A 14,756-nucleotide genomic window follows, 5' to 3' on the forward strand; every position below is an offset into this window, starting at 1 on the left:
CATGATTCTTAGATCTCAGCCTCCTGAGTAGCTAGGATTACATGAGTCACCACTGCCCAGCCTTACTTCTGGATTCTTTATTCTGTTTCAATGTTTGTTGGATTAATAACTGAATTAATAATTCTAATTACTCTAGCTTTATAGTAAATCTTGATATCTTATAGAGAAGTCTTCCCATCTTAATATTTATGCTATTTTTATAAAAATTCAGAATTAGTCTTTTGCATTTTCATAATTGACTTTAGAGGTAGGTGTGGTGGTGCACACCTGTAATCTGTTACTTGGGAAGTAGAGATTGGAGAGATTTCAGTTCAAAGTCAGCCTTGGCAAAAAATTAGCGAGACTATCTCAGCCAATAATTGGGAGTGGTTAAGTGCATCTGTGGGAGGATGGTGGTCCAAGGCTTGTCTTGAGCAAAAATAGGAGATCTTTTCTAAAAAGTAAAGAAAGCAAAAAAGGGTGGGGGACATGGCCCAAGAGGTATAACATCTGCCTAGCAAGTGTGAAGCCCTGAATTCAAACCACTTAACACCCACCAACATACATTCATTCATGTATGCATGGGCTCTCTTTCACACACACACACACACACACACACACACACACACACACACACACACACACACACACACACACACCTCAGTTTGAGAATAATGTATATCATACAATATTGAGTCTTCCAATAATCCATGGATGAGATTTTTTCAATTTATTCAGATCTATTTTAATTTCTCCAATAATGCTCTTCTATCTTATTTTCTTATTTACTCTTTTTGTGCCAGTAATGGGGCTTGAATTCAGGGTCTAGGGACTGTCCCTTTTTTTTGCTTAAATTTGACACTCTACCACTTGATCCACAGGCCCTACTTCTGACTTTCTGCTGGTTAATGGGTGATAAGAGTCTCACAGACTTTCCAGCCTACTTTGGCTGTGAACCTCAATCCTCAGATCTCAGCCTTCTGGAGTAGCTAGGATGCTTGGCTCAAATTTAATTTTTATACAATAAACACTGGACGTAGAGCTGTGGTTCAAGTGGTAGAATGCTAGCCTTGAGCACAAAAACTCAGAGAAAATGTCTAGGTCCTGAGTTCAAACCCAGTACTAACATAAAAAAAACAAATCAAGAAGAAAAAATAACCACACAATAAACAACTGTTTTCTAGTAAGACCAAGAAACAGAGATGGGGACTGGGAGAGAGAGTCAATATAAATTAAAATCCAAACCAAAATGTCTCAGTATTTTTAGTTCAAATGAGGTAAAGTTTACCTTCTGTTTCCTCCTCAGAAATCAGTTCATCAGTAGAGCATATGGTCAGAATGTTAACTAACATCTCTGTCACTGTACAAAACAAAATAATTCAAAATTTACACAACTAATATAGCATTTTTCTCAAATAATGTAGGTATCTAAAATTAAGATAAATGTTAAACATGAAAAACTATCATTGTATTATATTAGCTATAAAAATGTCATTAAGTATAGGCTAACAGGTTCTGAGAGAATTAGGGTAGATTACTTGCTCCAATGAAACACTGGAGTCTTTGAGAGTTCTAATTGTAGAATTATGTAGACAGCTGTTCACAGTCTTTGACTCAGATACACATATGAAAAACATTTTTTTCCTATTTTGCAAAGAATTACATAAATAAGTCTAGGTCCAAAAGGTCTTACTCTGTATTTGCATAGCTCATTTAAATAGTGTAAAAATAAAATTCAAGGACAATAAACCCTGTTAGATTTAAATCTCTTCAGCACTGAGGAAATCACAGAGGGATGGTACAGTGATTATTACTTTAACATCTGGATCACAGTAGGACTGTTACTTTAAATTGATACTAAGAATAAATTAAGTGCCACTTAAAAATCTCTGTAGAGGGCTGGGAAGGTGGCTCAGTGGTAGAGCGCTTGCCTTGCATGCCTGAGGCCCTGGGTTCAATTCCTCAGCACCACATAAGCAAAAAGAAAAAAGCCGGAAGTGGCGCTGTGGCTCAAGTGGTAGAGCGCTAGCCTTGAGCTGAAGAGCTGAGGGACAGCACCCAGGCCCAGAGTTCAGGCCTCATGACCGGACCCAAAAAAAAAAAAAAAAATCTCTGTAGAGGGCTGGGAATGTGGCTTAGTAGTACAGTGCTTGCCTAGCATGCATGAAGCCCTGGGTTCGATTCCTTACCACATAAACAAAAAAGGCCGGAAGTGGCACTGAGTCTCAATGGTAGAATGCTAGCCTTGAGCACAGAGAGGCTCAGGGACAGTGCCCAGGCAGGACTGAAGTTCAAGCTCCAGGACTGGCAAAAAACAAAACAAAACAAAACAAAAAAACTCTGTAGAAAGCAAAACAAGGGCTAGGAATGTGGTTTAGTGGTAGTATGTTTGCCTAGCATGCATGAAGCCCTGGGTTCGATTCCTAAGAACCACATAACAGAAAAAAGCCAGAAGTGGTGCTGTAGCTGAAGTGGTAGAGTGCTAGCCTTGAGTAAAAGAAGCTTAGGGACAGTGCCCAGGCCCTAAATTCAAGCCCCAGGACTGGCAAAAAAAAAGAAAAAGAAAAGAAAAGAAAAAGAAAGAAAAGAAAGAAAAAAAGGACGGAAGGAAGGAAGCAAGCAAGCAAGCAAGAAAACCAAAATTAGCACCCATTTCTGATAAACTTGAGAAAGACACTTGAGAAGTACCAGGTGCTTATGCAATGTAAGGGTACTGGGTCACTGGAGGGCTGGTGTCTGGACAGATGCTATATAGTTCTCTTACCTTTTTCTCCAACAAAAGGCAAAGACCAAGTGAAAACATCCATAAAGTTTGGAAGCCAGTAGGGGTGTGGAGAAGAGTTAAACTGCCTGATATTCATGACATTGTTTTCGTATTTCAACACTGCAGCTAAAAAAGAAAAGGCAAGAATACTGGGCATAGAAGAATGTAACATGTCAACTGGTATGCCATGTCCCACCGTGACTCTACTATACAAATCTGGGACTTTCTTTCTTTTTGTAAATCCAAGACTAAGTGCAGTGCAGAGGGAAAGTATTAAAGCATTTTACATGGTTTACGTTTTTAAGAATCATCCCAAGAAACTAAGTTATCTGAAGAACTCATGTAATAAAAGTATAGAAGAAATCAAGTTCTGAAACTTCAAAACTGCACCTACAGAGAATTTCCGGTTGCACATGAAAACAAATTTCCTTTCATACACCAAATGCTTACAAGCACAGCTCCTCTTGTAGGGCAATTATTACTCATCAAATGGATACAGTCTTTTTTGCCAGTTCACTAGCCACAGATAAACCTTTTTACATGCTCTGTTTAAGTTTATATATAGCAATTACCAATCCATAGTGGAGGACACAAAAAATGGAGCAATGTACAATTAATGTTAAGACTAAATCATCTCTGCATACAATATAGATTTTTTAAAAATGCCTGTTTCTCCCATTTACAGTTAGCTTATTGCCAGCATACTATAAATGTAAACTAACCAACCAGTTCAAACCATTGAATGCATGGTGATGAAATTGATTTTGTTTATATTGAAAGTGTAAAAACCCAAGTTAGCCTCCATCATCAGCAAAGTTTTTTGCACTACTTGGAATGATTCTTACTGTAGATATAGGATATGGTACAATGGCTCTCTGGAAGGGACAGATGAAGGTTATCTCCTAATATCTTCCTCTTTGAGCCTAGTATTCTCAAAATTTAAGCTACTGTTTAAAATATACAGCACTGACCATAAGGAAAGTAGAACCTCTAGTTCTTAAAAATGTAACCATGGGGGGCTGGGAAGGTGGCTCAGTGGAAGAGCGCTTGCCTTGCATGCATGAGGCCTTGGGTTCAATTCCTCAGCACAATATAAGCAGAAAACACCAAAAGTGGCACTGTGGCTCAAGTGGTAGAGTGCTAGCCTTGAGCTGAAGAGCTGAGAGATAGCGCCCAGGCCCAGCGTTCAGGCCCATGACTGACAAAAAAAAAAAAAGTAACCATGGTTCTCATGTAATTACCCTATTACATTCATCTGTATGTATTTTGTGTAAGTGAAGTGAATATAAAACTAAGAGTAAGTCTGTCAACTTACACACAAAAAAGAAGTGGGTTGTAGATCTCACTAACAAATGATAAGAACATTAAAAACCTGCTTTTGGGCCAGCTGCCATGGCTCATGCCTATAATCCTAGCTACTCAGGTGGAGATGAGGAGATTGCAGTTTGTGGCCAGTATGAGTAAAAAGAAGTTGTTGAGAATCTCAACCAATACAACCAGTAATGGTTGAGCAGTGTCCTGAGCCCATTATCTCAGCTACAGAGGAAGCACAATATCTGGGCACAGTGATATGTGCTTGCTATACCCAGTGACATGGGGAAAACCAAATAGGAAGACTGCAGCCAGGGCCAGCCTGGATTTAAAAGTAAGACTCCAATAAAAGCCATTTACGACAGACCAATAGCCAATATTATACTTAATGGGGAAAAGCTACAACCAAGTCTCTTAAAATCAGGAACAATGTAAGGATGCCCACTGTCTCCACTCCTCTTCAATATAGTCCTGGAACCCTTAGCCAGGGCAATAAGGCAAGAAAAAGACATTAAAGGGACCCGCATAGGGAAAGAAGATGTTAAACTATCCCTTTTTGCAGATGACATGATACTATACCTTCACGATGCCAAAAACTCCATCCCTAAACTCTTAGAAATTATAAATCTCTTCGGCAAAGTAGCAGGATACAAAATCAACCCACAAAAATCAGTTGCCTTCCTGTACACTGACAATGTACAAGCAGAAAGGGAAATAAAGGAAGCAACCGCATTCACAATAACCTCCCCCAAAATAAAATATTTAGGAATTAACCTAACCAAAGATGTAAAAGAACTATTTAATGAAAACTATAAAAAGTTAAAGAAATTACAGAAGACACTAGGAAATGGAAAGACCTCCCATGCTCCTGGATAGGCCGACTTAATATAGTGAAAATGGCAATACTGCCAAAATTAATATTCAAATTCAATGTAATTCCTATTAAAATCCCAAATGACGTACATCTCTAAAATACAGAAAACAGTCCAAAAATTCATACAGAACAACAAAAGACCTAGAACAGCCAAAACAATTCTAGGGAATAAAAACAACATGGGAGGGATATCCATGCCGAACTTCAAACTCTACTATAGAGCTATAATAACAAAGACAGCATGGTACTGGCACAAAAACAGACCCGAAGACCAATGGAATAGAAGCTCCAGAAATAAATCCACAGGTCTACAGTCAGCTGATATTTGACAAAGGAGCCAAAGACATACAATGGAAGAAACACAGCCTCTTCAACCACTGGTGCTGGGAAAACTGGGTGGCCACATGCAGAAAACTAAAAGTGGACCCCAGCCTATCACCATGTACCAACATCAACTCAAAATGGACTAAAGACCTTAACATTAAACCTGAATCTCTGAAACTACTGCAGGACAGAGTAGGAGAGACACTTGAACTTATAGGCACAGGAAGGAACTTCCTGAACAGAGTCCCAGGGTTACAACAAATTGGAGAGGGACTCGACAAATGGGACTACCTTAAAATAAAAAGCTTCTGCACAGCTAAAGCTATCACAACCAAGCTAGAAAGACAACCAACTAATTGGGAAAAAATATTTACCAGCAATATATCAGTATATACAGGGAACTCAAGAAACTCATCCCTCTCAAACCTAACAAACCAATTACTAAATGGGCAAGGGAACTAAAGAGAGACTTCTCAGATGAAGAGATAAAAATGGCAAAGAAACACATGAGGAAATGTTCACCATCCCTGGTTGTGAAGGAAATGCAAATAAAGAAAACCCTGAGATACCACCTTACCCCAGTCAGAATGGCCCACATCCTCAAGTCAGCCAACTACAAATGCTGGAGGGGATGCGGAGAAAGAGGAACCCTATTACACCGCTGGTGGGAATGTACACTTGTACAACCACTTTGGAAAGCAGTCTGGAGGGTCCTCAGAAAGCTAAATAATGACCTCCCTTATGACCTAGTCATACCACTTCTAGGCATCTATCCTGAACAACAGGAACCAATATTCAAGGACACGTGCACCTCCATGTTTATTGCAGCACTGTTCACAATAGCTAGGATATGGAAACAACCCAGATGTCCCACCGCAGATGAATGATACAAAAATTGTGGTATCTATACACAATGGAATATTATGCAGCCATTAGAAATGACAAAATAATGACATTTGCAAGGAAATGGATGGAGCTAGAAGAAATCATGTTGAGCGAGGTAAGCCAAGAGCAAAGAGACAAACGGTACATGGTCTCCCTGATAAGTGCATGTTAAATCCAAAATGTTAGGTGATACAACAAAATTAACAGGACTTAAAAAACAAAGGACTTCCACTCATCTAGTCGAACCACTACTAAATAACCCCATGCTGCTCATCACATGTATGGTATATATGTGTACACCGGAGGGGAACCAGGAAGACGACACAGAACTAGAGGGAATCAGGGTAAAACATACAAAAGCGGAACCCATCAGCTGCACTGGACATTGACCAAAATGAACTAAGCAACTTAATGGCAGTGATGGGAGAGAGGGAACAAATGGGAAAGAAGGAACAGATGATGCTATGCAAAGCAAAAGAAATGTACATACCACCAATGTGGAAGAAAAATAACTGTATTGCAAAGCTCATAGAACTCATAAATGTTATAGACTGTGATAGACAATTTGCTCCAGGAAAGTTAGAATGTGTTTGTGACTTTAACTGAGCATCACTATCCCACAATACTGTGAAATTTGGGGAATTATGTAATCACTTAATCACAATAAAAAATAAAAAAAAGTAAGACACCACCACAAAAATAACCAAAGCAAAAGGGAGTTGGAGGCATGGTTCAAGTAGTAGAGCACCTGTTTAGCAAGCTTGAGAGCTTGAGTTCAATCCCCAGAATCCCCCCCCCCCAAATTAAAACATACAAAACTGATTTTGTGTATTTCTTTTCCAGTGGACAGGAAAGCAAGCAAGTAAACAAAAACAAAAGCAACAACAAAATAACAGGAATAAGACCCTTAAAAACCACAACTTAAAGGTCTTTTATATAACCAGTGGAACTGAGAAGTACCTGTAAGGTTAGTGATACCTTAGTAATAGGGTATAAACAATACCCCAAGCTGAAGGAAAAAAAGAAAAGAAAAGCAATAGAAGAGAAAGAAAAGGACAACAGAATTGTATTTCTTTCTTTCTTTTGGTGCTGATTCTGAAGCTTGAACTCAAGGCCTCACATTCTCACTTAGCTTTTTTGCTCAAAATTGGGGCTCAAACACTTAAGCCACACATCCACATTTAACTTTTTGCTAATTAATTGGTGATAAGAGTCTCACACACTTCCTTCCTTGGCTGGCTTCAAATCATACTTTTCAGATCTCAACTTTCTGAGTAGCTAGGATTACAGGCATGAGCTATCAGCACCTGCTAAAACCGTCTTCTGCAATTTCAAGAAAAGAGACATTTATATAGGGACTGTCAACAGGGATTGTTTCAGATGCCATCTTCTCTGCCCTTTCCTAAAAAAAAAAAATCTTAAGTCCAGGAAATTGCAAGCATTTGTTGTGTTATTGGCAGTGGTGGTTTTCTTTGTTTGTTTGTTTTTGGCTTTTTGGAGAGAGCAAAAGGGAAACACACAAATGGAGGGAAGAAGGGTAAACAAATGAACTATGCAACTTTTGGGCAGAAAACTGGGGGAAAGGAAAAGAAGGGGTGACACTGTCCAAAAAGAATTATATGCATTACCTAACTTACAGAATTGTAACCCCTCTGTACAATTCTTTAATAATAACAATATAATTAAAAAGCTATTTCAGGCAATTAACTTATATTTTCAATAAAACATTTAAGAAAGCTAAAAAAAGCTTAAAAAAGCTTAAGAAACAATCAAGGAAAATATGACTATTTTAAGATAAAGTTTACCAGTTATAGTAATAAAGTTACTATTTTGAGATTAACATCATCTCACAGTTGACAGAAAACTCAGGTAGAATATACACTGTGACTAAAAGATCACTGAAGAATAATTAATAATAAAACTTTTAGAATGGAGCAAAAAATAAACTGGCACTAAGTTATTTAGTCATTGCTGATCTGAGTGCATGATTCAGCTTTGCGCATTGATAAATCCACCAGGCCAGCAGTAGATACTTCGAATAATAAAGTTTAAAAATGTATTGAGAAGAGAAAGTTTTCATTACAAATATGACGTGGGCTATAAAGTGTCCTTTACGATGTCTTTTTGTGTATGTGGTGGTACTGGAACTTGAACGCAGGGCCTTGTCCTCTCAATCAACTTTTTCGGAAGTGGCGCTGTAGCTCAAGTGGTAGAGCGCTCACCTTGAGCTGAAGAGCTGAGGGACAGCGCCCAGGCCCAGAGTTCAAGCCCCACGACCAACAAAAAAAAAAGAATCAAGTAGTCAATCAACTTTTTCCCTCACAAGCTGGTCCTCTACCAGTTGAACTAGCCTTCCAGAATCAGTCTCTTGCTGATCAATTGGAGATAAGAGACTTGGATATGTCCGATAAGGCTGGATCTGAACCTCAAAACTCAGACCTCAGCTTCCTGAATAACCAGGATTATAGGCATGAGCTCCTTTTGTGTGGTTCCCTTGAAGGTGTTAAACAACACAAATAGGACATACTGTTGGCAAAAAAGGAAACCAGAATAAATCAAGTTGATAATACACTGAAAATACTAGGAAAAAGGAACTATGTAGGATGAACTGGGAAGTAAAATACTGTAGAATAGAATAAGACTTCATGGAGAACAATGACAAAAGCAAAATGCTAAGAGAGAACTTAAATGTGTGTGAATGTGCGTGCACACATGCACATACACACTCATGCTACTGCTGATCCTGGGGCCTCAGTGCTGTACCTGAGCTTTTGTGCTCAAGGCTAGAGCTCTACTACTTTAGGTCACAGCACCATTTCCAGCTTTTTGGTAGCTAGTCTTACAGATTTTCTTGCCTGAGCTGGCTTTGAACTGCAATCCTCAGATCTCGGCTCCTGAGTAGCTAGGATTATAGGTATGATCCACTGATGCTTGGCTTAAGAAATGATTTTAAAAATGGATAACAAGGGGCAGAGCACTTGCCTAGCAAACATGAGGCACTTGGTTCTATTGCTAGCATGGCAAAAAAGAAAAAGAGCTGGGCACTGGTGGCTCATACCTGTAATCCTAGCTCCTCAGGAGGCTGTGGCTCAAGTGGTAGAGTGCTAGCTTTGAGCAAGAGAGGCTCAAGGACAGTGCCCAGGCCCAGATCAAGTCCCAGAACTGGCACAAAATGTTTGTGTGTGTGTGTGTATGTGTGTGCATGTGTGTGTTTTAAAACATGCTGCAAGACTAGGTACAGCTACTCAGGAAGCAGGGATCAGGAGAATCAGAGTTCAAGGCCAGCCAGGGTGAAAAGTTAAGCAAGATCTCAATATAGAAGTCAGGCATTGTAGTGAATAATTGTAATTCTGGCTATGTAGGAGGCCCACTGGTAGGACGATCAAAACTGGTGGCTTTTCCCAGGCAAAATTGAAAGATCATGCCCCAAAAATAAGTGAGGCAAAAAGGGCCAAAAGTGTGGACCAAATGGTAGAATGCCAGCCTGGTAAGTATGAGGCTCTGAGTTCAAACCTTAGTATCACTACCACCACCAAAAAATAAAGGAAGGGCTAGGCATGTAGTCCAGTGATTGAGTATGTGCTTAGCATGCATAAGACCCCCGGGTCAATACCTAGCACCAAAAATTACAAATAAATAAATACAACAATAAAAATAAGATAGACATACAAAATTAAACTGTAGCTCAGACTTACTCAAAAACTCAAAAACCGCTGGGCTTTTTTTTTTACCTTTATTGTTATAGACATCTAGGTAATTGGGGGCAGAGAAAATTGTAATAAGTGATGGAAAGCCCGTTGCCTGATTCTTCCTGTACATTCGATACCTAGAAGAAAGATGACAGCCCATCTATCTTGATATTAAAAGAACTCTGAAATGGTATTTGGAACAATTTTAATGTAACTTACCCAGCATCTTGGGCTTCGTGAGCTCTAATTATTGATAATAAACTGTTGTTATGCAAAAATTCACAAGCTGCAGAGTAACTGGAAAGGAAAATTAGAAAACATCCAGAATTAATATAATTATTTAAAGTAATTTTATTTAATAAGAGGAAGAAAAAAGCCAGTATGAGTTATTATTTCAAAATGACCTTGAATTTTTATTAAAAGCTTAGCAATCACAACTTCTTTTTTTCCTCTTTTCTAGCACTGGAGTTCGACTTACAGTCTTGCCTAATGAGGCGGGTGCTCTACCTCTTCAGTCATGACTCTGCGATTTCTAGGGACTTTTTAAAAATATTTTATTTCTGAGATACTGTTTTGTTTACTTTGTCCCCACACTGGCCTAGAAACTATGACCCTCCTATCCATCTCCAAAGTAACTGGAATTATAGACATGTGTCACTATGCCAGAAATAATTCTATTTTTGTTTCGCTATTATACCTTACAAATCAAACATGACAATAGATAACCTCAGTCCACAAAGAGCTCCCCATTTTTAATTTCTTTTTTTTTGGGGGGGGTCCGGTCGTGGGGCCTGAACTCTGGGCCTGAGCACTGTGTCCCTCAGCTCTTCAGCTCAAGGCTAGTGCCCTACCACTTGAGCCACAGCACCACTTCCGGCTTTTTTCTTTTTGCTTATGTGGTGCTGAGGAATCGAACCCAGGGCCTCAGGCATGCAAGGCAAGCACTCTACCACTGAGCCAACTTCCCAGCCCCCCCATTTTTAATTTCTTTTGTCTTAACGCATAACTAATAATACATCAAAACTCTTCTTGGTATCTTGATACAAAATACAAATATGCATTTGTATGTATTATAATACAAAAATGTATTGGGCTGGAAAGGTGGCTCAGTGGTAGAGTGCTTGCCTTGCATGCCTGAGGCCCTGGGTTCGATTCCTCAGCACCACATAAGCAAAAAGAAAAAAGCCGGAAGTGGCGCTGTGGCTCAAGTGGTAGAGCACTAGCCTTGAACTGAAGAGTTGAGGGACAGTGCCCAGGCCCAGAGTTCAGGTCCCACAACCAGACCGCCCCCCCCCAAAAATGTATTATAACAGCATGCATGGACATGTGTGCACATATACAGTATTACAAACTGAACCTGTGGTTTTAACTTTTTTTCTTTTTTGTCGGTAGTGGGGCTTGAACTCTGGGCCTGAGGGCTGTCCCTCAGCTCTTCAGCTCAAGGCAAGCGCTCTACCACTTGAGCCACAGCACCACTTCAGGTTTTATAGTGGTTTATTGGAGATAAGAGTCTAACGGCCCTTCCTGCCCGGGCTGGCTTTGAACCATGATCCTCAAATCTTAGTTTCCTGAGTAGCTAGGATTACAGGCATGTGCCACTGGCGCCCAGCTTCTTCAACATTTTTTGTCAGTTCTGGGGCTTCAACTTAGGGCCCGGGTGCTGTCCCTGAGCTCTGTTGCTCAAGTAGGCTAGCACTCTACCACTGTGAGACATAGCACCACTTTTGGTTTTCTGGTGGTTGGTTGGAGATAAGAATCTTTTTTTGTGTGGGGGGGCCCGGTTATGGGGCTATAATTCTAGGCCTAGGCACTGTCCCTCAGCTCTTCAGCTCAAGGCTAGCGCTCTACCACTTGAGCCACAGCGCCACTTCCGGCTTTTTTCTTTTTGCTTATGTGGTGCTGAGGAATCGAACCCAGGGCCTCATGAATGCAAGGCAAGCACTCTACCACTGAGCCACCTTCCCAACCCCGTGATAAGAATCTTACAGGGACTTTTCTGCCTGGGCTGGCTTTGAACTGTGATCCCTAGATCTCAGCCTTTTGAGTAGCTAGGATTACAGGCATGAGCTACCAGTGCCTGGCTCTAAAAATATTATTAGTTTTTTGAATGACAAATACTTGATATGAATAAATGTAAAATGCTAATTTAACCTGGCATTATCCAGGTGTTAATCAATCACGCAATTTGTAGGACAGGACCATGTTTGCTAAGTGCTTTATCATTTGAGCTACACCCCTAGTTCTTTTGCTTTTATTTTTCTGATGGGTCTTGAGTTAACTTTGGCCAGGCTGACCTCAAAGTATGGTCCTGTCTCTATTTCCCCAAGTAGCTGGGATTACAGCATGTACCACCACACTCAATCCCTAATTATCTAATTTTTTCTAATCTTCATTTCACATATGCTCACTAGAAAAAAAATTACTTTTAAAATAGACCATAAGTAGCCTGGCGCAGGTGGCTCACACCTGTAATCCTAACTACAGAAGGCTGAGATCTGAGGATTTCGGTTCAAAGCCAGCTCGGGCAGGAAAGACCATGAGACTCCTATCTCTAATAATCCACTAGAAAACCGGAAGTGGTGTTGTAGCTCAAATGGTAGAGCACTCACCTTGAGCTGAAGAGCTGAGGGACAGTGCCTAGGCCCAGAGTTTAAGCCCCACGACCGACAAAAATAATAAAAATAAAAAATAAAATAGACTGTTAGTGACAACATCGATATGTCAGAATAGATAGTCTTTGTCCAAACACAGACTAAGTGCTTTAGTGGGGCCTTGACAATGAAGTAGGAAGTTGTGGAACCTTGTGAAACACAAGAATAAGGAAGATCACTTTGAAAAGGTAGGATCTCTATCCTAGTCCCAGCTGCAGGCCCTGAGCAGTCCAGCCTTTTGTGCAGTAATTCCAGTCCTACTTGTTCAAATCATGCCAGGAGCTTCAACCACAGCTAGGCCCCTAGGAGGAGCCATGGCTACTAACTGCCTCCAGTAATAAACTTGCCAACAGTGGACCAGAAGCCACACTGTAACCGTACTCCAGCTCTACTGTGGTCCAGATAAGACCTGCTTGCCCAGACACATGCTGGGATCCACAACTATCCATGGTCATCGTAAAAGAATTGGTGACTAGTCCCAAATGCAGATCTGAACCAGCCCTGTGACCTGAAAAATTAAAAATTAGAGTTACATTTTACAATTGCTAACTGCTGGTTTTGCTTTTGTAAACTTGCTCGCCCTAGCACTAACCCCCCTCCCTTCTGGAAATAAGGAATTGAGTAAAAAGTCTCTCCCAGATGCCGGCCCCTGGGACAAGGTTTGTGGTCATAGATAAAGAACAAACAAGTAAATTCCCCAAGTGGCCAAATGGGACCCAAGATAGGGACCCAAGATAGGGACCCAAGATAGGGACCCAAGATAAGGACCACCTGGCAAGTCCAGCAAACTAGGCCAAATGTTAATCAATCACAAGCCTGTAACTCTGTAAACTCCCTAACCCTTATCTCCCAGAGTGACTACCTCCGTTTGATCATCCGTGCCAATTGTTTTATTACAAAGAGTGTTATAAACTTCCCCACATAGAAAAAATGATTGCTGGAGTGTATAGTGACTTTTAAATGGGCCAATCCCGGGGACACCTGGTGTTATATGCTAATCTTGTGGTTTTTGCCTTTAAGAATGCCTGTAACCGCGGTTCGGGGCTTCCTGTCTGCCCTGGACAGAGAGCCCGTTTGCGCAAACGCCAAATAAACTCCTCTTGCTTATTACAGCTGCTGGCTTGGAGTCTTGGTTCTTGGGGTGCCCTCCCATTGAAGAAAGCATCCCAGTGAGTCTGGGGTCTTTCATGACCCAGCTTGAATATCATTCTAGCAAATTCCAGAGGCACTTGGGTCCACTCAGGGACATGCCTACCCATGCCCTCACAGAAGGCCTACCAACTGTGGGCCTTACTGTAGTCCCATGGTTTAGCTCTCAGCCCGTTCAACCACCATCTCAGAGTAGCCTCATTGGTCTAGGAAACCAGCATGAGAAGGTATTTATTTACAAAACAAACTAGTGTGAAGACTAATGTGTAAAAACTAGAGAAGATGTGTGTGTTCTTCTAAATGCAAGCACCAATGTAAGTATACAAGTATCTTAAAGAATCAGGCAAACAAGACACCATCAAAGAAAATTAATCAAGCTCCGGGAACCCTAAAGAAATGGAGCTTTTGTGAATTGCAGGACAAAGAACAGACTGAAAGAAGCTCAATGAACTGTAAGAGAACACAGACAACTAACTGAAATCAGAAGAATACAGAAACATAGGCTCATACCTGCAATCCTAGCTACTTAGGAGGTGGAGGCTGAGACCTGAAAGAGCATAGGTTTGGTTTGTGCATGTGGTTTGTGCCACAGCACCACTTCTATCTTTTTCTGAGTAGTTTACTGGAGACAGGTTTCATAGACTTTCCTGACTAGGCTGGCTTCAAACCACAATCCTCAGATCTCAGTCTCCAGTATAGTTAGGATTACAGGCATGAGCCACCAATGTCTGGCTAAGGATCTCAGTTTTAAACCAGCATGGGTAGAGAAGTTTGAGAGTCTATCTCCAATTAACCAGCAAAAGGCAGGTCTGGAAGCTATTCAAGCTAGCCATGAGAAGCAAGCAGAGAAAGCACAAGGCTTCTGTGTAATAGAGATTTTAATAAAGACGTAGATACCATTAAAAAATTAGAAACTCTGGAGTGAAGAATATAATGGCTGAACTTTCCCTGTCCTTCATCTTGTCTCCTACTTGGCTATATAGGAACAAGTGGCTGGACCTGACATGTAGAACCCCGGAGTTTGAGTCTGAGGAATAAAACTAGTTTCACTGTCAAATTGAAATGTTGAAATTAAAAATAATTTATTTATATTTCAAGCACTCTTGTATCTTCCTATTTTTGAATGGCAA

At 40.5% G+C, this 14,756-nt stretch overlaps 1 protein-coding gene across 4 annotated transcripts in view; it reads right to left on the reverse strand.

Annotated features, from left to right (window-relative positions):
• Positions 1-14,756, reverse strand: part of Ppp3cc (protein phosphatase 3 catalytic subunit gamma) — a 60,964-nt gene that overhangs the window by 13,928 nt on the left and 32,280 nt on the right. For 2 of the 4 annotated variants that reach the window (XM_042667201.1, XM_042667203.1), the window contains exons 7-10: positions 10,046-10,123; positions 9,833-9,963; positions 2,744-2,869; positions 1,268-1,339 (exon numbers count right to left, since the gene is read on the reverse strand). In XM_042667201.1, the coding sequence (XP_042523135.1) occupies positions 1,268-1,339; positions 2,744-2,869; positions 9,833-9,963; positions 10,046-10,123 (407 nt within the window). The remainder of the gene's footprint in view (positions 1-1,267; positions 1,340-2,743; positions 2,870-9,832; positions 9,964-10,045; positions 10,124-14,756) is intronic. The other 2 variants (XM_042667202.1, XM_042667204.1) reach the window with 1 other exon arrangement.

The sequence above is a fragment of the Dipodomys spectabilis genome, unplaced genomic scaffold, assembly GCF_019054845.1.
Source record: "Dipodomys spectabilis isolate Male_0828 unplaced genomic scaffold, ASM1905484v1 ptg000380l, whole genome shotgun sequence".
Taxonomy (NCBI): domain Eukaryota; kingdom Metazoa; phylum Chordata; class Mammalia; order Rodentia; family Heteromyidae; genus Dipodomys; species Dipodomys spectabilis.